The sequence below is a fragment of the Dipodomys ordii genome, unplaced genomic scaffold (assembly GCF_000151885.1).
Source record: "Dipodomys ordii isolate 6190 unplaced genomic scaffold, Dord_2.0 Scaffold37, whole genome shotgun sequence".
Taxonomy (NCBI): Eukaryota; Metazoa; Chordata; class Mammalia; order Rodentia; family Heteromyidae; genus Dipodomys; species Dipodomys ordii.
The window spans coordinates 16,249,056-16,276,071 of NW_012267253.1; the positions used below are offsets into that span (position 1 = coordinate 16,249,056).

At 35.2% G+C, this 27,016-nt stretch overlaps 1 protein-coding gene across 3 annotated transcripts in view; it reads left to right on the forward strand.

Annotated features, from left to right (window-relative positions):
• Positions 1–27,016, forward strand: part of Vrk2 (vaccinia related kinase 2) — an 82,472-nt gene that overhangs the window by 35,594 nt on the left and 19,862 nt on the right. For all 3 annotated transcript variants that reach the window (XM_013017976.1, XM_013017975.1, XM_013017977.1), the window contains exons 8-10: positions 9,492–9,624; positions 19,440–19,560; positions 22,852–22,910. In XM_013017976.1, coding sequence (XP_012873430.1) covers positions 9,492–9,624; positions 19,440–19,560; positions 22,852–22,910 — 313 coding nt within the window. The remainder of the gene's footprint in view (positions 1–9,491; positions 9,625–19,439; positions 19,561–22,851; positions 22,911–27,016) is intronic.

Sequence of the window (27,016 nt, forward strand, 5' to 3'; positions counted from 1 at the left end):
TTTACATTTCTCACCGTGTTCATATTATTTTACACAACTCTTCAAGAAATACTGTCTTGACTACCTGAGATGTGAGGCCAGTTTTTAATGGGGTCAGTGCCTAGTGCCTTACTACGTGGGGCAGTACATTGACTGTAAAGTCCTTTGCAGTTCATATTCCGTGTGTTTCTGTCTGTCTAGATGCCTGTTCAGTCAGCAAAGATGACCCTTCTGGAAAATAGTTCTGCATCTTAAGTGCTAAGTGTTAAGGGTAACCTTTGGAAACCTACAGTTTTTTTAAAAACACTTGTCACTTCTTGATTGCTGTCAGGAGACTGGGTTCTAGTCCCACTCTGTCTTTGAGTAGAATCACAATCTTCAGCAAATCTCTTAGCATGGACTTGGTCTTTCAAGTCTATAAAGCAGAAGACTAAAAGTGTCTCAAAGGTTCCTTTTACCTCTAAAACTCTGCGATCTTCTAAACATGTTCCAAGTACTAAGTGCTGATTCTACAAAGTAGTGTTTCTTCTAAGGTTTTCGAAGTGTCTTACCTTTTGTAGCAAAACTAAGAAAGTTATAAAATTTAGATTTAGTGAAAATGTTAATGATCTGGAAAAAGAAATTGTAGCTCCTGACCTTTTTCTGGTAGCAAAATACTCTCAAAGTCCCTAGAATTTCCAAAGGGTAGAGTCATAACCCTCATTAAAATTGCTTGTTCAGTGTTTGCTAGAGGGAATTCTAACACAATCTATTTATCAATCATGGTTACTTATAAGATGGAATGTAAAAGTGTGTTTGTACATTTTACATGTTATGTGCACATAATACAGTTACCATTTAGTGGTAACATTTTTTGTTGAGCATGTGCAAAATTTAAAATGCCTCTACATATGCTCTTGCACTGAAATTTCCTTTGCTTCAGTATAATAGCTATTTGTCATATGAATAAGTTGTTTTTGAGCTTTAATAACTTGCTATGTACTTAGTATTAACACCTTACAGATAGTTAGATAAAAATAAAATTTGGAGCTGATTTTACTTTCATTTGGCAAATCATACTGCAAGAATTCCAAAATAGCTTGTAGAACTAATCTTTAAAAAAAGCTGAAGTACATAGAAAATTTGTTTAATATTTTAAAATTAAGTAATCAAATATGTGGTTAGCATATCAATGTTCCTGTTTTGAGTTTATTCTTAACATGATACTATAGTATATTTTCAAAATCAGATTGTCACTGTATTTAAAAATTCATACTTCAAAATGTTATGGAAATGCTATCTGAATATGGACTATTAGAATTATTATTGTTGAATGATAGTGACCTATGGAAAATATTGACGAGAACAGCACAGTAAATATGTTAGAAACTGTAAAGTCCATCTTTAAAATTAATATTTTAAGAAACTTATTGCCCAGTGGTAACAAAATGTGTTAAATATATAATATTGCCTGCAGGAAGATACATTTTTTAAACTGTTGAAAAAATTTAAACATACTGAATATTAGAAACTCCATATGCATTTTGGTTTAAGAATTGACATCTTAAAAACTTGATGAGGGAGAGTGTTAGAAGGATTAAGTCTGATTGCAATAACAGTTAACTGATGCTAATAAATATATAGAAAATTTTTATCTTTTGGCTGAAGTCTTTTAAAGTGAACTTTGGGCATGGTCACATTTTTAACCTAAATATTTAAATACTTAAGTATGCATCTTCAAAAACTAAGGACAATTCACCATATAATCACTGCTTTTATCACAAAATAAGGAATCGTTTCTTATGATCAGGTACAGTTTTATTTTCTCCAGTTCTACAATTCATAAAACAATGGGAATTTCATTCATACTTTATCTCTTTTTTTTTTTTTTACAATTAACTCAGTAGACTTACCTGTACTGAAATGTTTCCTTCTATAAATCAAGAATGCCTGAGTGATCTCTTTTATCTCTCCTAGCCTCTGACCCACCATGTGGAACTGGTGGTTAGCTACAAATCTGACTTTAAAAACTCATCTCAAACCATGTGAGCATGATTGCTTTGGGTTATAAGTACATCAGTTTTTAGTCTGATGATGTGAATAGGAAAACTAGGAACTATGTTTTATCACAAGCACAGAACATACACAGAGAGGGGGGAGAAGAGAGGGACAGAAGAGAGAAGAGAAGAAACATTCAATAAAAAGTGAAAAATGAATGAAGAATTGAATGTACTAATGCATAAATGAATGTATTAATTAGTCACTTTCAGAAGTCACAAGTTTAGCCACCCATGTATAGCTGGTTATAGTAAAGAAAGTTATAGAAACTACATCACTTGTACATTTCTTAAATTCCTAAAAGGATAAATCTCACCATTATGTTAAGACCTTTACTATTTGACATATTGGCAATTAGGAATATTTTCTTATACAAAGAATTCTGACAGGGTGTTCACCAAGAGAAACAGTGGGAAATGCTGGGGATTGAATTGTGTCAACATTCCTAGAACCAGTGACTGTGACCTTATTTAGAAATAAGGTCTTTGCAGATCACCAAACTAATAGGAATTCATTAGGGAGGACCTAATCTGTTATGTATGGAGTCCTTACAATGAAGGTGAAAAACACATGCAAAGAGGGAAGATGATGTGGAAAAAAAACAAATATGGAAAATACCTTCTACAAAGCCAAGGAATGCTTGAAGCCACCAGAACTGAGGAGAGAAAATGTAAACACCCCTAGAAGTAATAGCTATGAAATATTTTTATGATTGTTATGCTGATAACAAAAGAATGCTTGATCTTACTTTGCCCCACAAGAATTCTTTAGACTTAGAAACATGACATAGATTCTGGTTAGGTGTTATTTTCTAGCTATTGCTGGTACTCTTTCTGTGTTGCTGGATATTGACCTAAGGCTCTTATGTTTAAATCACTTTATCCTTACAATACCACTTTGATGATGGTACTGACATTCTTTTTAGATGACACAAAGAAGTATATTGTAACTTGGCTAAGAACCATGGTAAGAAATGTATTTATTACCTTGCTCATGTAACCGCAACCCCTCTGTACAGTATTTTCACAATAAAAACTTATTTTAAAAAAGTAGAGCCAGATCTCAAACCCAAAGAGTCTAGTTCCAAAGTTCAAGTCTGCAACTACGCATCATTAGATCCTCAGCATTGAAAGTTTTATTTCCTTTTGTGTCAGTCTGACTAATCAGTATTCAGAATTACTGGTTGCTTGAAAAGCATGAAGCCTTTGATAGAAAGGAGAGCTTGTATTTTTCATCAATGCTACTACCACTAATTCCACAATGTTGCCTGAACTAGGAGGTAGATTAGAGTATTTGTTGGCAATCAGCTAGTTTGCTTTTGATACAAATGTGATCTCATTTCTTTCCAGATATCTTTTTTCCTCTTTCTCTTTCCTTTTTTCTCCTCTACATCTTTATTTGTCCAGCCACTCATACTGTCTTCATAGTTACCTCTGTATCTCTTTGGTGCTCTTAACTTAGAAAAACTGTGCCCCAACTTCTTCATAGTTTCCAAAATTCTATGTAACCGAATGCAAGTATTTTTTCCCTGGTTTGTGTTTCTACTAACCTCTTTGTTACTAGCACACACCTACCCAAATTCTGGCTTTCCTTCTTGTTTGTTTGTTTTCTTTCAGTTTCTATCTCTGGAATATTCATTTTTTTTTTCAAGCCCAAGTTAAATGATACTGGAAATAGTGACTTCTTGCTGGAAAACTCCATAGGCTGTTACGTTTTTAATCTGAGCACAAGACCTACAGATATGCTTACTGTCTTTTCCCTTTCCTTTGTTGAGGTACATGGAAAAACCTCAGCCTTTTGTTCATGTTAATTCAAGTTCAAATCCCAGTTTGGCTAACTACCAGAAGTTTATCTGTAACCTTACTCATCCTATTTCTTCATCCTCAAAAGACCTCATCCATTAAAAGAAGGTTGTTTTAGAGGTTATAAAGGTTTGGTGATTTGACTAGTGGACAACACTTACGTCACCATGACAAAAATTTAATAGATGTGCATTTCTTTTTCTTTCTTTTTTCAAAAAGTGTATGAGTCCCAAAATGTGCTTGATACCCTGGTAGATACAGAAAATGATTTACTTCACCTTCTCCAATTATTACCATCAAGTCAAGTAAATACTTACTTAAATCTCTCAGAAGGCCTTATAAAAGGGGCTGTCATAGATACAAAATGCATCTGCATTATCTTGCCCCAGTCCTTCTAAGAAGCCCCCAGCCTCTAAATGTGGAGCCAAGGCATAAGTAAAACATAAGCTATATAATGTTATACATTGTTAAAATAGTAAATCCATGTGAATACAAGTGCAAGCTATCAGATTGCCTTGTGTTTTTAGAAAGCTGCATTCCAGTTGGGCACACGTGGCTTATATCTGTAATGCTAGCTACTCAAGAGGCTGTGATGTGAGGATCATGGTTCCAAACCAACCCAGGGAAGAAAGGCTGTGAGACTGGAAGAAGAGCTATGACTGTAGTGGTAGAGGTCTAGTCTTGAGGAAAAGAATTCAAGGACAATGCCCAGGCCCTGAGTTCAAGCCCAGGATTGGCACCAAAAAAGAAAAAGAGAGAGAGAAAGAAAGCTACATTTTAAGTAAAGCTGTGTTCCAGAATGAGTTTCAAGTATGAGTGATGAAATAAAAAAGCATGGGAGTGAACTCAAAAAGTATGAAGGATGTAGAAAAAAGCACCTCAGTTATATGTGAAATGGAAGAGCTTATAAGGACAAGCTAGCAGAGACAAGAAATAAGATGTTAAGTGAATATAGAACTGGTGAATGAGAAAACGTGTGGGTCCAAAGGAAAAAGTTGAGTTTTGAGCTGGGCTTGTTCAATATGTTGACAAGATTGTGTGTGTGTGTGTTGCTTCATTTCATTTATTGGAGCTATGATTTATTGACCTGCTTTACCAATGAGGTTCTCAGGGAGGTAAATGCTGAGACAGAATCAGATGTACAAGAGCTTTGTTGGAGGGTAATGCCTATGAACAATGAAAGGGTCGTAATCTGGGTTGAGTAGTAGCACTGACACTGTGGCAGAGCAAGAAGCAGAATTGAGCAAGGAGGACCCCAAACTCTGCTACAGATATAGCTCTCCCAACCAACCTATTAAGGACTTCACAGCATATTACCTACCAGGAGAGACACCAATAGAGTAGAGATGGCCACACTCATACTCGGTCCTCATGATTAGACACTGTTGAAAACTATCCAGAAAGTAGTGTGGCTATCGCTTGTACATTATGTGGCATGTCCGAGGGATCTGCTGCTCGGCCTTTGCATCCTGTTGCATTCCTTACAAATGAAAGGTAGGTCTGTCTAGGTGGGACTGCGCCTCAATGGCTACAGAATTAGAAAGTAAAAAAGAACATTTCCTTCTGTACTTCATAGAAGTAAAAAATTAATAGGTGTTATGATGTGGTAGTATGACAGTTAATAAAGTGCATGGGCTGGGATGTAGCTCAGTGGCAAAACTTGCCTAGCAAGTACATGTCCTGGGTTAGATCCCCAATACAAAAAAAAAAAAAAAAAGACAAAAAAAATTACAGTTAAAAAAGTCTACAGATCGCTAGGATTAAAAGGCAGAGAATTAGGTAGGGTTGTGTCTTATACCCATGGGGAAAGGAAAAGGTTACCGAATTTGGAAACAAATCTGTAAAGATTATTTAAAATGCATTAAGGAGCTAGCTTTTAAAATATTCCTATGGCTAGGCTTATTACAATGCAAATAATGCCCCCCTACCCAGTCCTGGTATAAATCTTGAGGTCCCATGACAAGCTTGTCTAAAACCAGGGATACTTAAGGTGAAAATTATTAACTACATGTTATTTTTTTCTCATTGGGAAAAGGGTGCAATATAAAAGTCAACTAAATCCCAATTTCACTGTAGGTGAGAGGTTCACAAAATTGTTCTGTAAAGAGCTAGCTGGTGAATATTTTAGGCTTCTATGAGGTTTATGAGCTACTTTGAGGTCTTCCTTTATCTCCTTCCCTTCCCTTCCTTTTTTCCTTTTCCCCCATCCTTCCTTCCTTCCCTCCCACCTTCCCTGATTCATTTTGTTTTCAGTCCTATTGAAATTACTTACTTTTAAAAGATGCAAAAACTAAGACCTAAACTATAACTCCAACTGTAGATTGTATTGTTTTGAGCTTGTTTTTTACTTTAGCATACCCCAAGGAAAAAGAATGAATGAGTGAATGCATATGAATATGGAACTTGAGTCCTACTGCTTAGATTGGAATTGTGCTTATGCTCTTTACTAGCTATGTGACTTGGGCAAGTTGCTTATCTCCTACAATGAGAGCAATGCCCCCTAGCTGGATATAGCTGTATAAATCTAAGGAAATAATTCCTGAAAGACACTTTTCCCAGTTTATATTTTCTTCTAGTAGAACCTTTACAGATGTTACTTTCAGAAGCGTTTTTTTCTCTTTTCTAGTTTGACATTTCCCAGGCATTTTCCCTCTCCTTCCTTCCAATCATTCTAGCAAAATTCTAGACTGACTACCAAGTTATCTTAGTAGAACTTTTAGTTTGATTTAATATGAGTCAAAGTAGTCAATATTGATGTTGCTTTTTCTTATATCAGGCCTCACCAAAAATAGTCAAGCCTAATTGTGAGTCACTGCCTCATAATATATATTTCTAAAAAGATTCATATATATTGTAATTCATTCCTCATAAAATCTCTCTATATATACATATCATATATGCACATACTACATAGAATGCATGTGTATATATATATAAGTGTGTATATATATAATTATGTATAAAACCATATGTTAAACTAGTAAATAAAAATCCAAACAGGGACATGTTTTCTATTTTGCTAAATGAGTCTTTAAATAGTCTCTTTCGTGATTTGAATTTTTCCTGTAACTCCCTATTAATACTATAAAGAACATTTCTGGTTTGATAGTGTTGATACTTTAGAAGTTTCTTCCATATAATACATGTCCCTTAAGGCTGTACCCATGCATATTTTAAGTCATTTTTAGATTTGAAATATTCATTGATTAAAATGTGGTTCCTATATGTCTTCTTCATTGTATTATTATCTTCTTGTCTTTATATTGAATTTAAACTTTGCAGTATCCTACCAATTTTGAATAGCCTCATAAGCCCAGAGACCTGAATCACAGTGATGACTAACACAGTCTTAAGGTTCCCTTGAGTTCAACTAATGTTTAAGTTCCCTAACTTTCTTTTTCTTAGAGTATTTATTCAAGAAAAATTGAAGTTGTGGATCCTTTCCCAATTCCTTTGAGATGTAAGGTTTTCTACATCTCTTACCAATTCTAAAATACAGGCTTTTATTAAGGACCTAGGAGTTGCACTGTGCGAGACTGTCATCTATGTAGAAGATAAGAGTAAGTACTACTTAGGAAACACAAATGGCACAATCACATTGACCATCATCCCCTACGCTTTTCTAGTACTTTCTCTAGCTCAACCCCAGGACAGGAAACAACTCCTGCCATTTTTTCCCCTATTTTTGTGTAATCTTCACTAGACTCTCATTAATCAGTTTAACTTTTCTTGAAATTGACTATGAAGCTTTTAAAGTTAGAACTATCATATAATCCTGACTTTATAGTATGGAAATTAATTTTCAACCGACCTCCTTAAATTTCAGTTTCCAAGTCAATAAAATACAGAAAAATGATCAGATTTCAGTTAGTAGGTCTTAGGTCAAAGAATGTCAAGCATTAATATACCATGTGTACATAGCATCACTCCTTAAAAGCTGGGTCTTATGTTTTGAGGTAGTGAGACTACGAAAAGCTTCTTCTAAAGACTACAAAAAAAGCTTCTTTTTAATGGCAATTGGATCTGTTTATTAAAATTTGATTCTTAGTTTATGTTATTCATATGTACCTTTCCAAATAATTACTTTGCAAAATGAACTAAGGTTTGTGAAATTAAAACAAAAATGCATCAGACATAGCAAAAGCAAGTGTCTTATCCTGAAGTGTCTAGTTATTTGAGACAAATCAATTACTTCTGAGTCCACATTGAGAAACTGTGAGTGGGGAAGAGAGAAAGAAATTGAAATAGATTTTCAGACAGTCCAGTAAGTTACGTTTTCCAAAAAAGAGAAAAATTCTGTGCTTTTTATATTTTTAAGATCTAACTACCTACTACTTGGATTACCTTAAAACCCAGAATTTTGGAAGTGGCGCAGTGGCTCAAGCGGTAGAGCGCTTGCCTTGAGCTGAAGAGCACAAGGACAGTGCCCAAGCCCAGAGTTCAAGCCCCACCACTGACAAAAAAATGAAACAAAACAAAAAAACCCCAAAATTTAAAGAAATGAGTAACTGAATACTGAAGTTATTTTAAATAGACTTTACATGTTAACTGTAGGCTTACATTGTGTCTTAGAGCTACACTGTCCAAATCCCTAAATTTTACATATATGTATATGAAACATGTTAAAAGTTTTAAACTACTTTCTTTTGCTTGGCAAAGGGGGGCATAGCAATGTGTGTTTGGGAACTAAAGTACTCTTTTCCATCACCATATCACACAAAGTCTAGTCAAAACAGTTGTCTATTCAATATATGTATAACTACAAAGTAAACCACCTCTCCCCTTCTAGCTCCTTGGAATTACTGTCTAACTTTTAACACTAATTTCTGTTTTAAGACTGCAGTTCTGCCCGGTGCCAGTGGCTCACACCTGTAATCCTAGCTACTCAGGAGGCTGAGATCTGAGGATTGCAGTTCAAAGCCAGCCCGGTCAGGAAAGTCTGTGAAAGTGGCGCTGTGGCTTAAGCGGTGGAGCACTTGCCTTGAGCTGAAGAGCTGAGGGACAGCGCTCAGGCCCAGAGTTCAAGCCCCACGACTGACAAAAAAAAAAAACAAAAAACACTGCAGTTCTGACTGGCAAATATTACCATGTTGATACAGATGTATCTAAAAGTCCAGATATCCTGCTTTGATGTTCTATTTTTAAATACAGACAACAGAATGATGTTCACTCATTTGTGAATTTTTAAAAATGATTATCTCTTAGTTTGTTCTCTATTTCTTATACTTCCTATTAATGGGAACATAGACATTAGGCTTAGGTTTTTTTAAAATGTTTGTTCTCATCTTCCTTCCCTGCTTATAACAGTTTAATATTTCAGAAGGAAGGGTTACAAGAAAACGGAGAGCCTCATGAGCTTTGTGAATATAGATCTAAAAAGACATATTGTGGTTTATGATATCTAGATGCCCACCTGGAGGGAAGGGAAATTAGAAGCAAAATTAAAAATAAAAAACTAAGAAATAAGATATGCCTATGATAATGTAAGGATTAGGTTGGAAAGTTAGTGTTATGGCCCCCAGTTGTATATCTTTTATCATAAAGCACCATTTGGCTTAATAAAATATAGCTCCATGGCTATACTTAAATCACCAGTTTCTTAAGACTTAATTATGAAGGTTATAGTTTCAGAGGACAAAGGCATTACTTATTTGCCTGTTCATGTCTTTCCAGGTTTATCTTGCAGATTATGGACTTTCCTACAGGTATTGTCCCAATGGGAACCACAAACAGTATCAAGAAAACCCAAGAAAAGGCCATAATGGGACAATAGAGTTTACCAGTTTGGATGCCCACAAGGGAGTAGGTAAGATTCTTTTCTCTTTTTCTTTTATTTCAGAAAATGATTAGAGTCAAGAGATTAGAGCTGTGTGGAGTGACCTTTGCATAGTCAGCTTGAAGAGTGAGTGCACTGTTGAGCTTTTTATGAAAAGTGGTGAATTCCTGCTATACCAATGTATACCAATGAATATTCTCCAGTGGTTGGAGACTGTGGCAACTGAGGGAGGAGCAAAATGGTGTCAGGTAAACAAAACTAGATGTTCATTTTACCTAGAAAATTGCTAGTTTGAATATATTAAACTTGGAGGTCAGTGCTGAGTTTTTATGCTGGAGTGTGTATCACAGATTTGGTGAAGCTGCACATATTATCAATTGTTTCTATTTTTGTTGTACACAGATCAGAGCTTTAGATAGTACCATCCTCCACAATGAGACTATCTCTTCTGACACTGTAAAGTGTTAACTTGTGGAAATCTCTTCTAGTCACCTTTCATATATCTTACTTATTTAAACTCACTTTGATGGTATTGGAAACACATTTGCAGGTAAATTACATACATAGTCCTTTTATTGGATATTGATTGTACTGCCTTGCATTCCAAGGCAGACTTAATTCAACAATTCCCTAATTAGTTAAAGTCATAACCTATGTCTTGTATTCATTTACCATTAATTAAACCTTAGCTGTTTATTACTCTGCAGTCTAAATCCAATAGCCGACCCAGAAAGCCATGGAAAAGGAAGTAGGAGGTCAATATTGAAAATATATGGTGCTGAGTCCCACTGACGGTTGCTTTGTTCACAATCAATATGGTCAATGCAACTGTACTTTCTTAGTTGCTCTGTCAGCAAGACAAAAAGTCAATTCTAATGTTATGCTATTGAAAAAAATGGTGTTATTATAAAACTTTGGTTCTCAAAATTATATTATTTATAAACTATGTTTATAAAAATATTTTCAAATATGCTAAACCCAACAAATAATTTATAAACAGCTTTGAAAAGACCACGTCTTCACAAAAAGACAATTACTCACTTGTACTTGTTAATCGTTTTTGAACTGTTAACCTAAACTGCTATTTTCCAGCTTTAGTGGCCCAAACAACTGTATATTATTGCCTTTTCTATTAAAAGCACCATTGGCCATGTAATGTAGAAGGTCTTGATCATTTTACAGAGCAATTAAAACCTACACTAGTTTAAGGTAGGCCATGAAATAGTGAAACAAGTTTGTCAGTTGTATACATTCTTCCTGTGAAGAAGAATCTTAGGTCACAGTCTCTAAAACAGCTATTAGCTTTTATACTTGAGAACACAGTAAAACAAATCACTATGCTTTTGTCAAGTATAGTTTTGTTAGAAAAGTAATGGTCACTCAAAAATATAGTGGTATTGTGTAGTTTTTCACCATTTATGTTGTTAATAAATCAGCAAACAGTTAAAGACAGAGTTGAAGTTTGGCTCTGATTAAGAAAATGCTATTTTAGACTCTAGAAGTACTCGCTGATAGTGTTCTTTATTAATGTCTTTTTCTCCCAATGATTTTCATTCTTCACTTTTTCCAAGCTTTTTTTTGATGATATCTAATATTTTTCAGAAACCTGAAAGTACTTTTTACCAACTGGCATAACAGAACCCTCATCATACAGATTCTTAAACACTTGTCCAATTAGTGATACTAACTTACAGTTGGGCCACTTACTTGAACTAGCACTCTAATCCTGATATAGTCTGGTTTGAGGACTAAGCTAGCTACGAAAGCATTGTAACTGTAGAAGTAGAGGTATTATGTGTTATTCTGGCCAAAGTCTGGACAGTGACAATTCTGCAATTATGTATTCTGTAATTATGTAGTTTCAAGGTGATGTTTTCATTATGTTATCATTATGGAAGTTTTGTAGAAATTTTTATTTTGCAGAGTATTTAAACTTTTTTTCTCCCTTAAATCATAATACTTGTTGATTTTTTTTTTTGGCGGGGGGGAGCTCCGGTCGTGGGGCATGAACTCTGGGCCTGGGCGCTGTCCCTCAGCAATTGAGCTCAAGGCTAGCACTCTACCACTTGAGCCACAGCGCCACTTCCAGCTTTTTTCTTTTTGCTTATGTGGTGCTGAGGAATCGAACCCAGGGCCTCATGCATGCAAGGCAAGCGCTCTACCACTGAGCCACCTTCCCAGCCCTACTTGTTGATATTGCAAGTATTTTTCACCACTCTAGGTCTTTCAAAGAAGATTTAACTTAAAATGGTCATTATATTATATACTAGAAATATTATTCAGCAAAGAGCTTACATTAAATCTTTTGGTATTTGCTGGTAAATTTTACCTTGAGATATTTACTTATATCAGAGGGAATTCAGGATCTCCATAAATAGCACAATTTAATGCATTTAAAATGATTTATTGGAAATTTCTTGGTGTATCTGTATGTAAAATGTATATATATTCACATACATGCATATTAAAAATGTACATATGTATTTACTGAAATTTTAATATGCAGCTTTAGTCTAGTATACACTAAGTAGAAATTTTGATATACCTAAGTGGAAATTTTAATATTCCTAAATGTTTGAATAGTTCATTCCTACTATCTTTTGTACAAATTTCTAAAATAAAACATACCCTTTAGCCATACCTAACAAACAACAGGGTTATGAATCCTATAAGTAAGTGTAGAAGGTCAGATGCATACACATTTCTGTTTACTTTTGTTGTAGTCTCTAAGTAGTTGAAACTCAGAAAAATATTTTTCTATACCAGTCCAGTTTTGAGATCAAATACTAAGGAAAGATAGTATAAAAAAGCATAAAGAGCAAAAAGGAAAAGAATCTTCAATGTGAAATAGAACTTCTAGATGCCAAAACATTTGCTCTGTGTCAGGTATGTCAGGGAACATCTTCAGGCTTTAAAGTGAAACTGTCTTAGGAGCTAGCCACTCAGTAGAGACCGCTAACCTGAGAAGACCGACTGCTTTCTGCTAGTGATTTTTGTGGTAGTTACTCAGAAACTGAAGGTACTGCTCATTTTTCTATGGATTTTTATATATATACAGAAGGAGTTTGTATGGGGTTTCACTCAGCCCTCTCACCTAAGATTTTCTAATTCAATTTCATGTAAAGTGAGGGTAGCTGAGAGGGAAAGAAAATACCATGTTAGGTACTAGCTTATTTTATTATGAACCAAAATTATAAGTAGAAAAATATCTAGAGGTGGCTTTAAACAAATGGATGAATGGAAGTATTATCATCTAGGCATCTATATGCTTTTTAAACATTGCAGTTATTATTCCAAACTCAATTCTCTTGTGTAATCTACAGGTATTTTCTAAGTGGCCAAATTGCCTCATTTAGTATAAAATTCGAGTAATGTATGTTAGGCTTATTTCTTCCATTATTAATTTTTACTGCTCATAAAAGTAGCATAAATAAACATTGACATATTTTGTTCTTATTGCCTGATAATTAAGGAGAATTATATCTGTGTCAAATACACTATTTTAAAATTTGTTACATTCTTAGTAATGTTAGGAAGCAATATTTGGATCAATGTGTGGTATGGATTTTTGTAGATTTTTCTACTCACTGAGGCGTGCAGTCAATATCTAATTTCTCTAGAGATATACTGCATTTAACATATTGAGCTTTCTTAAATAGTTCAGACCTGGACATTGAGTATATAATACCTGTTTTAATTTGACATCATTGATGACCATAATATATGATAGTTAAATTGCATTTTAATTGTCCATTTGTTTATGTAATATATTCAATGTCAAGGAAAGAAATATATTACATAGTTTTTATTTTTGCCAATTGCTACAGTATATGAAATCCAAGTCTTGTGTTATTTCTTGCATGATTTCATTTCACTTTAGCATTCCAACTTACAAAATATATGTGAAACTGAAAATGTGTTTCTGTTCCCAAACTTGGAAAACGACATTGATTGCACTATATTTATATTCTAAAACAATAATTTTTAAAAATGGACCTCATTTACCTATTGTACAATGTTAAGGTAAATTATCAAATATTAATATATCCCATATTTCACTAGTAGTTAAAAATAGACTTAATTTCTTCTTTTAGATAAATTTGACTACTATTATAAAGTCCTTGGTTAATTTATAAATGATAGTGAAAAACATGGCTTTTAAAAGATTGATTTATGCTTTGGCTTTTCAGTTGAACTATTTTGTTAAGAATATACCATAGGAAATGTAAGGAATCTTTACTGTGATGCATAACTTTCAAATCTCCACATAGTAAAGTTTCACAAACTAAACAAAAGTACAAAAAAATCAATCCTAGGACTTAGAATACAAGCGGTACCGGAAAAACGAGAGATCTGGGCTTAATGTTTTATTTGAGACATGAAAAATTCCATTCTACCTTTTTCTAATAACATTTTTGAAATTGTAGTTATTGATGGTGTGTCAGTGAGACTTTGCATTGCTGTGACACAATACTTGACATTAAAAAACAAAACTTAAGGGAGGAAGGATTTATTGTAGCCAGTGGTTTCATAGGTTTCAGTCCAGAGTTGTTGGCTTCATTGACTCTGAGCCCAGGGTGAGAACCTTACAGCAATGGGAGGAGGTGGCAGCGTGGACAAAGTACCTTTGTGTTATGTGTCTCACAGTATTTTAAGTTAAAAATGTTTGCTTTAGATAGATACTTAGCTATGAAAGTATATGTATAAAATAAACTATTGTTTGAATGATGTAAAAATTAACGTGAACAGTGCAGCTTAGTGATAGGGAATTTGAGGTCCTGAGTTCAGTCCTTCACCCCAAAACAAAACAAAACCTAGAACTAATAAGTACGTGCATAGTTAATGCTCATTAACTTTGGATTCTGAAATACTTGAACTTCCATGTTGAGGTGTGTCAGTTGTTTTCTCTGTGATTTTTGAATGAGTTATTTTACTTTTCCAAGCCTGTTTTCTTATTTGTCAGTATTTTTAGTAGTATTTACCTTACACTGTTTTAATAGTAGATAGAGTGCTTGGCACAATAGCACCTTTCTATAAATCATATCCATTTTTAAAATATTTTTATTGTAAAGATACTGTGCAGAGGGGTGACAGTTACACGAGCAAGGCAGTGAGTACATTTCCTATCGAGCATTGTTACCCTCTCTTTTGTTTTCCCCTACTATTTCAATTGTTCTTAATGATGCATTCTAGCATCACCTATTTCTAGGATCTGCTTTTTTATTCAAGTAGAATTTATGTCCCCTGTATCTATTGTTTCAATTATGGTTACACTTGACAACACTTTGTTATTTTGAAATGTTGAACACCACATACTAAATGAAAAGAGCAATTTGCTCCATTTAGTAAGTCTAATAAAATTAGATGCTAAATAATATTTGGAAATGAACTTGAGGAAGTATCAAGGAAAAAAATTATTAATAACACTTGCTACATTTTCAAACAATGATAACAGTAAAAATTTTTATATCAATAGGTAAACTTATTAATGACCATATTAATTACCAAATTACACTAAACATGCAAATATATGACTTCAGAGAGAAAACAATCCATGATACATTTTCTATCCTAATGGATGCAAATAAATTAAAAGAAAAATATAACATACTATCACTGAATTTTAGAGCTAAAGTATATAATTATGATAAGGCTAGAATTTGATTACTACTCTATGGGTTCCTAGTACTGGGCTCATTTGTATACTGCTTCACTTAACATATTTTAAAATGAGTTTGAAAATTATATAAGAAGCAACTTGCAAATTAAATGTTTTGCATTTTTTATTATTTTATTCTTTTGTGGTTCAGAAATTGAATCTAGGGTAAGCAGTCTATCACTGAACTGCACCTCTAGATTCTTTTTTTAATTTTATTGTTAAGATGCTGTACAGAGAGGTTACAGTTACATAAATAAGGCAATGAGTAATTTGTGGATTATTGTTAACCCTTCCCCCCTTGTTGTCCCACTATCCCTTCCTCCCTCACCCCCTGCCCAAAGTTGTAAAGTTCATTTCCAGTATACTGTCCTGTGGTATCCTTGTTGCAATGGATCAGCCTGTGTCCTTGTTTCAGCCTTTTGTTATTCCCCTTCCCCTCCCCAGATTAGACATATGTATATACAAAATGGAGGGTATCAAAATCAAATACATTGACAACAGGGGGTATGCCATAAGGGAAAGAACATACAAAGGAAGCAACAATAACAACAAATAAAATCACATGGTACATTTAAAACAGTAACAATAAAGACAGACCTCAGTAGTTCTGTTCGTTGATCAATTCTGAATGTAAATGATACATAGATTCTAACATTGTCACCTAGAATACTCTTTTATTTCTTATTTTAATTGTATTGTCAAGGTGATATACAGAGGGGTTACAGTTACTTAAGTAAAGGAGTGATTATGTTTCTTGTGTATCTTGTTACCCTGTCCCTCATTTTTTCTCCCTTTTTTCCTCCTCCCTAATCCCCTCCAACCAAACTATACAGATCATCACCAGCATAGTGTCTTGTGACTGTTGCAGTTGCATAGGTTCTCCCTTTGTCCTTTGTCTCACCATTTTGTTTTTCCCCTCCCCTACGCTAAATAAATATAAATACAATATATATATATATATATATATATACACAATACTCAGGGTACCAAAATTAAATACAGTAACAATAGAAACACAACAAATCAAGAAAAGGTTGGACAAATGGGATTGCATTAAACTGCAGAGCTTCTGCATGGCAAAGGACATGGCTAGTAAGATCAGTAGAAAGCCCACAGATTGGAAAAAGATCTTCACTAGCCATACAACAGACAAAGGCCTTATATCTAAAATATATTCAAACACAAAAAATTAAATCCCCCCAAAACAAATCCTCAAACAACTACCCCATTAATAAATGGGCTAAAACTTAAAGAGAGACTTCTCTGAAGAAGAAATAAGAATGGCCAATAGAAACATGAAGAAAGGTTCAACATCTCTGGTCATAAAAGAAATGTGAATCAAAACAACATTAAAATTCCACCTCACTCCAGTTAGGATATAATTAAGAAATCTAACAACAGATGCTGAAAGGGATGTGGCCAAAAGGGAACCCTACTGCATTGTTGGTGGGAGTGTAAACTTGTTCAACCACTTTGGAAATCAGTATGGAGGTTCCTCAAAAGACTCCACATAGAGCTTCCCTATGACCCAGCAATCCCACTTCTGGGATTTACCCAAATGACCACAATCAAGGCCACACTAAAGCTACCAGCACAACCATGTTTATCTCAGCATTATTTACCATAGCTAAGACGCCCCTCAGTAGATGAATGGATCAAGAAAATGTGGTGTGTGTGTGTGTGTGTGTGTGTGTGTGTGTGTGTGTGTGTGTGTGTGTATTGGAATTCTATGCTTCCATCAGAAAGAATGGCACAGCCCCATTTCTAAGGAAATGGAAGGACTTGGAAAAAATAATATTAAGTGATATAGGCCAGACCAAAAGAAACATAGGTAGCATGGTCTCCCTTATTTGTAATAAGAATAATCTTATCAGATGAGCATAATAGCTCAGTAGCTTTGTATATATCACTGTATAAAATGATGCCAAGGAAAATGAACTCTAAGATATGGACATAAGAGGTTTTTTTCTTTGTTATTGTTCTCAGTGTACTACATGATTTCTTTTTTTCTTTTGTATTTTCCCTCCTGTATACTGGTTTTTAAGTGGTTCAACAGGCATTGAACTACTCTTTTCTGAGTAGACAGTAGACATAATTATTTATACAGTCAGAGATTTTGAACTTCCCTAAAACAATTAAAACTTTTCCGCTTGTTTCTCTGTGAGGGAATTTTGAGGAGAGATATGTACTCAGACCATTTTTAATAGTTTTTATCTTAATAATCATAGCAAAGGGTGACTACTAGATATTCTTTATAATACTAGAAGTATTTCTCTAAGACTTAGTGGAATGGTTGCTTAACCATAGTTAGTGTATACCTACAGTAAAATAAGTGAAAAAAATGAAAAAAGTCACATATTTTAATTAGATGAGACCAAACTATAATAGTGAAGTGAAGTGAACTCTCCAAGGACTATTTTAAATGAAGACCAGTTTATGAAAGATTGGTTTCAGAAATATAAATGACTTGTCATTACTTACAGCTTCATATCAATTAATCCCTCAGTTGGGGGGAGGGAGGAAAGTGGCTGGGAAGGTTCGTTCCATTTTAATTCTTATTGTTTTTCCTCCAAGGGCCACTTATGTGTAGCCTCTGTCATCCAAACAGGTGCTAGAATATCAGTTTTTGAAAATTTAAAGGATGTGAATTTTTTAAGTGGTGGTAATCAGGAATTGCCATAATGGAAAAGAGACTTGTGAGCACATCTGTACGAATGGAACCATTCCATTATTAATGGGAGATTTATTACTGAAGAAATCACTACAGAGCAGCATGGTAGAGACTTTGTTTTCATTTTAATATGAGAGCCAAGTCTTGCATTAGGACTATGCAGAAAGTAAACGGCACCCATGGGACTGCAGCATTCTACTGCATTGAAGGGCCTTTAATAATCCAATACTCTAATAGCAGTTAAGATAGAGTATGTGTAAGAGCTAATCTTGTCTTCTGCCTTTATAATAACTTATGCGTGGTAACTCAAAGCAGTTGCAATGTTTTGGCACATTGCTCTTAGTGAATGACTTTTTAAATTCAAGACTTAAGTTCACTGAGTGACTTTTTTTCAGAGTGTATTTAATGAAACATAATAAAATAGGGGACTCGTTTACAGCAGCCTTAATGAGCACATATTGCTCCTAGGTGTAGATGAATGTTCAAGTAGTAGAAGATATGAATACTGGCTTGTTATTTTTCTAGCCACTTGGAATGGTTATAAAAATGAGTTTATTTTATGGGTATTTGCTGGTGTTTTAATTATTATTTGAATGACTTGTACGTAAGTATTGTGACACGTTTCTTAAGTTTCACTGTCCATCTTTTGATATGGCTTTTTGATAGAGCATTTAAAATTATGATGAAATTAGTCCACAGCATTTAATAGTTTGACGTAAATGAGATTTACAGGAGTCTGAAAATAGTCTTATAGTGTGTGTTTTGACAAGCCATATTATATTAAAAATTGAAATACTCTGCTTAGCTCTATAATTGAACACCATCCTGTCTGTACCCCATACCAATACTTTTGTATTTTCTGATGTGTGAGTTGAATTGTTAGTTGGTGCTAAAGATAACTTTGGTAACCTTTATAACTGTGTATCTAAAGCTGTGAACATGTTTTCTTTTGCTCTCATGTAATTGGAAACTCTTCAGACAGACCTGTTTTTAGACTGCACACTAGATGGCAGTTTTGTCATATTCTTTCCACTGCCTATGTTGCCACTAGTGCAAATGGAGCAGGAAAGGCCATCAATGTTTAGTCTGCGCTCAGAGGGTCTCTGCATGACCAATGCAGACCCCATGGACTTCCTGGAACATGTGTTAGCAATTTAGCTGCAGACATTTATTTCTTTGTTTTACTGCTTGGCTCTTTGAGAAAGTGTTGGTGCCGGTTATGGGTTGTCTGGATCATGTCAGAGGCCATGGGGATCAAGTTCATATGACAGGCCAGACTAAGGAAAGATGAAGTTGGAGGAGGTGAGGAAACTGACCCTTCCTTTCAGCAGCAACAAGTCATTGCCTGTCTGTGGACGCAGGCCAAACACCAGGGCCTTTAAGTTTTACTCCAGCTGAACAAACAAAACGCTTTGCCCATTTGGGCTTTTTCAGATTTTGTCAGTGGTAGTTCATTTCTCTATTTCTCGAGAACTTGCTTATGCCCTCTTTCTCTCTTCACGCTTTTTCCTACAGCCCTGTCCAGAAGAAGTGATGTTGAAATCCTGGGCTACTGCATGCTGCAGTGGTTGTGTGGGAAACTGCCCTGGGAACAGTACCTGCAGGACCCGGTGGCTGTCCAGAATGCGAAAAGAAAGTATGAATTCCCAAGTTTTCCATCACTTTCTGCAGCAGGTCTAAAGTCATACATGAAAGGGAGCTGATATCCCAGAGAAGACTGTCGTTCATCCACCATGACAGCCAAAGCAAATTTCTTTAATTGGAAAAGGATTTAAAAAAAAAAAACCAACAAAACTAACAGACATATAATTCATTAAGATAACATCTATAAAATCACAGGTACCTGAATTACAGCCCAGAACATCAGGTTCAGTATCTATTTCTGTAAGGGTGTTTTCCGGAGCTTAGAGTCTAGGTGGTAGTGTTTGCAAGGGACATTATTTTCAAATTAGCATTGCACCAATGTGTGGAAGTCATCTGAGCTTAGTGTGATTGACATTAACTGTGCACAGCAACAATGTGAAGCAGGACAATTAAGGCTTGTATTTTTCAAGTGATAACAATATACCTCTTATTCCTTTCAGAGGGAGTATGTTTTGTTTCTTAAGAAGCAAACAAAATTTTTATATGAGCTGCTTATGTGAGAGAATCTTGCAGCCACATAAACATTTTTAATATTTGACATTCAATTTTTATCACCTAAATTTTGTTAGTATAAGAATTAGGTCAACTTTACAACAGAAGGTTATTTTTTCTTTACAGTTGGATATGGCAGAGAATAACCAGTGTTTTATACATTCCAGGATATGTTCCATAGCAGTTCCCACAGAAATAATAATACTGAGTTTTAAGTAGGATAAGTCACAATAAAAGTGTATAAAGAGAGGTAGCTTATTCATGTACATCCATTTAAATTCAGTGTGGTTTCAGTACATTAGTTAGATTAGTCTGTATATTCAAAATAATAGGTTGTATTTGTTAATACTGACATACATAAAATGGTTCTCTACCTGCAGTCTTGATTGTAGACTAGACCCTTTCCTAAAACTAATGCATTTATGTAAGTCAGTATTAGAACTACCTAATCATTTATCTGCTGGGTGATGTGTCCATATTAACCTCAGTATAACTAACATTCTCTTAAAGTATGGGTTGAGTCAAAGCACAGTAATGGGAATACATAAATAGCTTCCATATATGCATAGGTATATGCATATATATACATGCAAGACTAAAACAAGTAGTTATATTAAAAGAAAAACTTGCATAAAACCACTAGAATTACAATGCCAGACTTTTAAATACAGGATATTACCCAACCTCAGTGAGCTGAGTGGAAAACAATACATCAAAGCTGTTTGTGTATTCCCATTACTATGGGAATTATAGATTCCCACATGGAATTTATAGATTCAACCATAACACCACTTCCTCTCTTAGGCACTTTGTTTTTCTGGACATAGGTGACATTAGATCAATGCATCTGTTGTTGCTGTTAAATCTGTGCCTGAGATTGTGAATCATTCCTATCAAGAATTTTAATTAAATGTTTATATATTTCTAGCTAAAGTAACTTCAGAGTTGTACTTATTTAGTTTAAAACCCTGAGAAGTAGTTAAATATTTTCCATTTTTTTCCTTTTGAATTTCTTGATAACCTCTGTAATCATAGAATACCATAAAATATTGCAAATATTGCAATATACATATATAGTGACCTACATGAAAAATAAATATTCCTTTCCAGTGGTAAGTTCCTGAGAAAAAAATTGTCGCACAATCCAGATAAAACATCCCCACTTCTGCATTCCTACCTGTACAAGATTTGCCTTAAATCATCTGTACTGCATTTCTACATTGTTTAGTGTCTAGATGATTAAAAATTGGTGAGTTGCAATTAAAGGGTCACTCCTTTATCCTTGTTGCTGTTACAGGTGGGTTAAAAACAAACTTGAGGAGTGGTTTGAGGTGAGCACAGTGTGGCTTGTCTGCTCCAGCCTGAAGGCATTCCTTCCTCCCGAGTCCTCCCATTTAGAAGCTAAAAGCCTGGGACAGCAGTGTGTATCCCTTGTATCCTCATTCCAGGTCCAGTTGGGATCTTCAAAAGAAATTCTGGATCATACTAATAGCTTCTGGTTTCCCCATTTTTGTCCATGTATGACCAAGAATCCAAAGATAAAAGTAAAAGCATAGTAGTCTACAAGGCTGCAGACACAAATGGAAAAGAAAAATGAATGTGATTTTTATCCAAAGGCTCTCAATTGGCTTAAAAATGGATAATGATAGGGAACACCTTCTTTGTGGTCATCTCTGGTCATGGTTTTTTTTTTTTTTTTGTGAGACTAGAATTCTGGATAGGTAGTTTAGATATTTACCTGATACTAATAAGGAAATACATGGTATTTACATTTTAAGTGAACTTTGTTATATTTAATGGTCTCTTTTCATGAGTTTTTTTTTATTGTGAAAATACCGTACAGAGGGGTTACAATTACATGGGCAAGATAATGAGTACATTTCTTATCAAGCATTGTAGCCTCCTCCTTTGTTTCCCCTTCCCATCCCTTTCCATCCTCCCCCCCCCCACTCCCCTCCCATCCTTTCTTTGTTGTAAAGTTCGTTTTTCAACATAACGTCTTGTACATCTCATTGTTGCAGTGGGTCCACCTGCATCCCTATTTAAACAATTTCTTTTTAATTAAAGTAGTTTTCAAGTTTTTTTGTGGGGGGGTCCGGTCGTGGTGCCTGAACTCTGGGCCTGGGCGCTGTCCCTCAGCTCTTCAGCTCAAGGCTAGCGCTCTACCACTTGAGCCACAGTGCCACTTCCAGCTTTTCTTCTTTTTGCTTATGTGGTGCCAAGGAATCGAACCCAGGGCCTCAGGCATGCGAGGCAAGTGCTCTACCACGGAGCCACCTTCCCAGCCCCCATTAAAGTAGTTTTCAATTTCCCTTAATGCTGTTTTAATAATAAGAATGAATAGGAAGTTTGTGCCAGTAGACACTTCTTAAAATCCTTGGGCTTCTAGTATATATATGCTATTTGCTGTAACTCAAAAGGTTCTAATTCAGGTAAATTTTATTGTGACATAGTAAGTCGATAATGATGTGGAAATAATAAAATATAGTGTAATAGGTCATCCATAAGAGCAGTAACTGCTGCTTATTGCTCAAGAAGATGGAAAATGAGGAAATAGGGGAAACTTCTTTGATAAATGAAACATCTTTTACATCTGTGTGTAATATATAGACTAATCTGTTGCATTTGTTCAACTCCTATAAATTCATTTGATACTCAATTTAAAAAGAACAAATGAGGTAACAATTTTAGTGACCTACCAACATACAATTAGTTTTGTTTTCTAATTAAAAATGGTGAATCATGGGATTGAAAATAAATTAATTGTATGTTACTCTCTTTTTTGTTTTAGTCTTTTAGATGAGCTTCCAGAGTCAGTGCTTAAATGGGCTCCTTCTGGAAGCAGTTTGTGTAAGTCAAATAATAATCTCTACTTTGATGCTTTACAGGTTACCACATTTGTCACTCTTGTAACTTTTGCTCCATCCACCCATTTCTATTCCTACAGAGTAGAAGGAGTGATTTCAGGATTATGGACAATTTTCCAGAGAAGCAAATGTTTTGATCATCTTTGGCACTGGAACACAAGAACACAGGGCTGGGGATGTACCCGGGAGACAGAATGCTTATGTAATATGCACAGGGCCTTGTGTTTGCTCTCCAGCACAGGAAACAAAACAAAAAATGCTTAAGAGCTCCATAAGAAATGATAATCATTTGAAAACCATACATAGATTTAATAGTTAACTGCACTTGATAGTCTGAGAACTAAAACTTTCTAGTTTTGCTCCTCCTCTCTTTATTGCTGAAAAATGATAAAGTGGACCTAGGGAAGGACTACTTTCAGTCAGTAATCTAAATTAAAACCAAGTCATTAAACACATATGTTGTTTAGACTGGTTATACTGTACTGGCATTTTTTTTATTAACAAAGTCATCTGATCTGGGATTTAGAGTTATAAGTCATAACTCTCTTAAGTTCATATAAAACTTTTTCGAATTCTTTAACTGACAATATTATTTGTAGAAAGTAATAAGTCTGCTTGAAATTAAGTTCCTGTCATTTGTTTATGCAGGCATGAATTCTAATTTAACAATTGAATTAGTTTGTCTTACAGAGAGAGCCAGCAAGCTCTAGCATAAGATCTTATTCTCAAAAGCTTATTATCTGTTTACATGACAGTCTCAATGTTAGCTTTTAGCTGACATTGATACCTTTTGTGTGTGTGTGTGTGCCTATACTGGGGCCTTGAACTTAGGTCCTGGGCACTGTCCTTTATCATTTGAGGCACAGATTCACTTCTGGCTTCTTAGAGGTTAATTGGAGGTAAGAATCTGTGAAGTTTGTTACCTGGGCTGGCTTTGAACTGTGATCCGCCAATCTAGCTTTCTAACCAGCTACGATTACAGGTGTGAGCTACTGGTATCTAGTTTTAGCAGACTATTTATTTATTTACTTACTTATTTTTATTGTCAGTCATGGAGCTTGAAGTCAGGGCCTGGGTGCTGTCCCTGATCTTTTTTTCCCCCCCTCAAGGCTAGCATTCTTTCACTGTGAGCCACTATTCCATTTCTGGTTTTCTGATAGTTAATTGGAGATAAGAGTCTCATGGACCAGGCTGGTTTTGACTGTGATCCTTAGATCTCAGACTCCTTAGTAGCTAGAATCACAGGTGTGAGCTATCAGTGCCCAGATTAACTGACTTCTTAAACAAATATGTACACAGGCTCTCCAGTTGAGATCAAATAGCATAAGTGAGTCAAAAAGTAGAGCTAAATCATCTTAAACTTATATTCATATTCTTCATTGACTAGAAACCAGAATTGTTCCTTATGTCCCACCTGCATTTCCTAAGCCCCAGGCTTTGACCCCACAAGATTTCTGCATTCCACTTTCTGGGGCTCTTCTGTTTCAGTGGAGGGACCAAGCAGGAGAGGAAAGTGACTGAGAAGTGCAAGTTTTGTTTTAGTAACTGAATTAAATAACTTGGTCACTATGACAATGTACCTTGTGGTTAAAATTCTAAGTGATATTTTTCCCAGTAATAGTATGGTTAACCCAGTGGGAAAGAAGGAAAGAGATGAAGTTTAGTTTTCTTTTCAAATTTTATATTTACTTTAGCTTTCTTGTCCCTCCTGCACAAAAGCTAACTGTTCAGTTTAGCATTAGAAAAGAAAGCCAGATGCCCTGTATTGTGTCAGACAAATGTTTCCCTCTGATACTAAGATAAGATTTGAGTCATATGAGAAATATAAATAGGAGCCATGCCTCATTCTACTTAGTACAAACTATTTATATGAATCTATACTATAATATTGCTTATATAATACAGATTTCTACTACTTCAAAAGCACAAAATGTTGAAACTTTAAAATCAAGGGAAGTTCTAAGTTAGGAGGTTTGTTTGTAGAAGCAGGACCATCTTGAAAATTAAAGGAACTGATTTATAAAAGGCTCCTAAGACATTTTATGAAATGAAACAGCCAAGAATTTTGCAAGTATACATGCCCAATCCAATGTAATACTTTCAAAGGTTTTTATCTCTTGAAATAATAGTCAGTAATGGTACTTAATACTGCATAAGCTTAAAAAAGCAGAGAATTCGAGAATATCACAATACGTACTACTTGAGGCATTTTTGTTTTATATTGCTGGAAATACGCTAGTAAAATTTAAAGTGTACTTGATATAATAAATCTAGATCTTGCAAGGCTAACATCACAATACTACATCCTAGTACTACATCCCAGTAATTTTAAGCTTCAAGTTCATAATAATAAATTTAATTTGGACATGAGTCTTCTCATTTTCTCCCTCTACTACTTCACTGGTACCTCATTTTTCCAAACCCCAGTCCCATGAAGGCTTTGCAGCACAGCTGCTATCAGTTGGGGGAGTGCCAGGAATTTTCTCTTGTCTTAGAGCAGTGATTTGTTCCCAACAAATCCATCTCAGCTCTCTGTTTGGGATATTCTAGTTAGTAGAATTGAAATAGGTACCAATCCTGGCTTACCAGTTTTCAGAAGAGCAAATAACAGCAGTGTTATTGGTAGTGAATATCATCTTTCTTCAGCAGTTGGATGTCCCCTGAGAGGTTCCAGGAAACACCAGTTATAAATGTGGCGATAAAGCAGCAGAGTTGGCTAGTTAGTAGAGATCTGGTTGACTGAATGCTAGATAACAGAGTTTGATATATATCATAAATTTGAAGAAAAGATTGCATAATTACTCCATTGTCCAGAAAAAAATAAAAGCCCAGACCCAAGAGTGCTCTTTTAAGTACATTACCTTTATGTTTTTAAAGACAAAACAACACAAAAGTCTAGACAGTTGGGTCTAAAATGGTCCCTCTGACTTTAACAGGGAGAAGGGGATCTTGACTACTCCGTTAGGAAATTTTCCCTGTAGGAAGTGAAACCCAAGGCCTCTGCAATTCTCCACTTGAATGGAGGTAGGAAAGGAAGGGAAGAATTCCTCCTGCCAGCACATGAAGCTTCCACCATCATGGAATATAAGCACCTATGCAAAAAAGTATGAAGTAGTCACATTTGAGTCAGTGATAAGAATTTAAAAATGAAAAGTATACCTAAACTACTAACTTATAAGTGGTATTATAATATTACTCCTATTTCAAGTTCAGATTAACCACCACCTAAATGCAAAATGTAAAAATGCAACCCATAAGCATTTTCATGTAGCTATATTTCTAACTTTAGGTCTAATTTTGGTTTTACTTAAAAGCTGGTAGGTTAGGAAGTGTAGTTCAGTGGTACAGCATATGGCTAGTAACTGGGTTCAATCCCCAGCATCAGAAAACACCCTAAAAATAAAGGTCTATGACCTTTTTAGAGGAAGATTTGTCACTGTTATCTCACTAGAGGAAAAATACAGGGTGTGTGCCCCTCATCCTACTGAACAAAAGCACCAATGCTGTGAATTCCTTTTGCTGGCCAGGCATACAGGAGTGGAGGGAGGATTACAGAATTCACGTGTGTGTGTGTGTGTGTGTGTGTGTGTGTGTGTGTGTGTGTGTGTGTGTGTGTGTGTGTGTGTGTGTGTGTGTGTGTGTGTGTGTGTGTGTGTGTGTGTGTGTGTGTGTCCGTAATGGGGCTTGAACTCTGGGCCTGGGCACTGTCCCTTGAGCTATTCAGCTCAAGGAGAGTGTTCTGCCACTTGAGCCACAGCACCACTTCCGGTTTTCTGGTGGTTTATTGGAGATAAGAGTCTCACGAATTTTCCTGCCTAGGCTGGTTTTGAATCACAATCTTCAGATCTCAGCTTCTTGAGTAGCTAGGATTACAGGTGTGAGCCACTGGCTCACAATTAAATCAATTGTAGCTAAAACATGGAATCAGTTTATTTTATATATATATATATATATTGTACATTTTATTGTTAAAATACTGTACAGAGAGGTTACAGTTACATGAACAAGGTAATGAGTACATTTCCTATCGAGCCTTGTGGCCTCCTCCTTTTTTTTCCCACTTCCATCCCTTCCCTCCCACTTCCACAA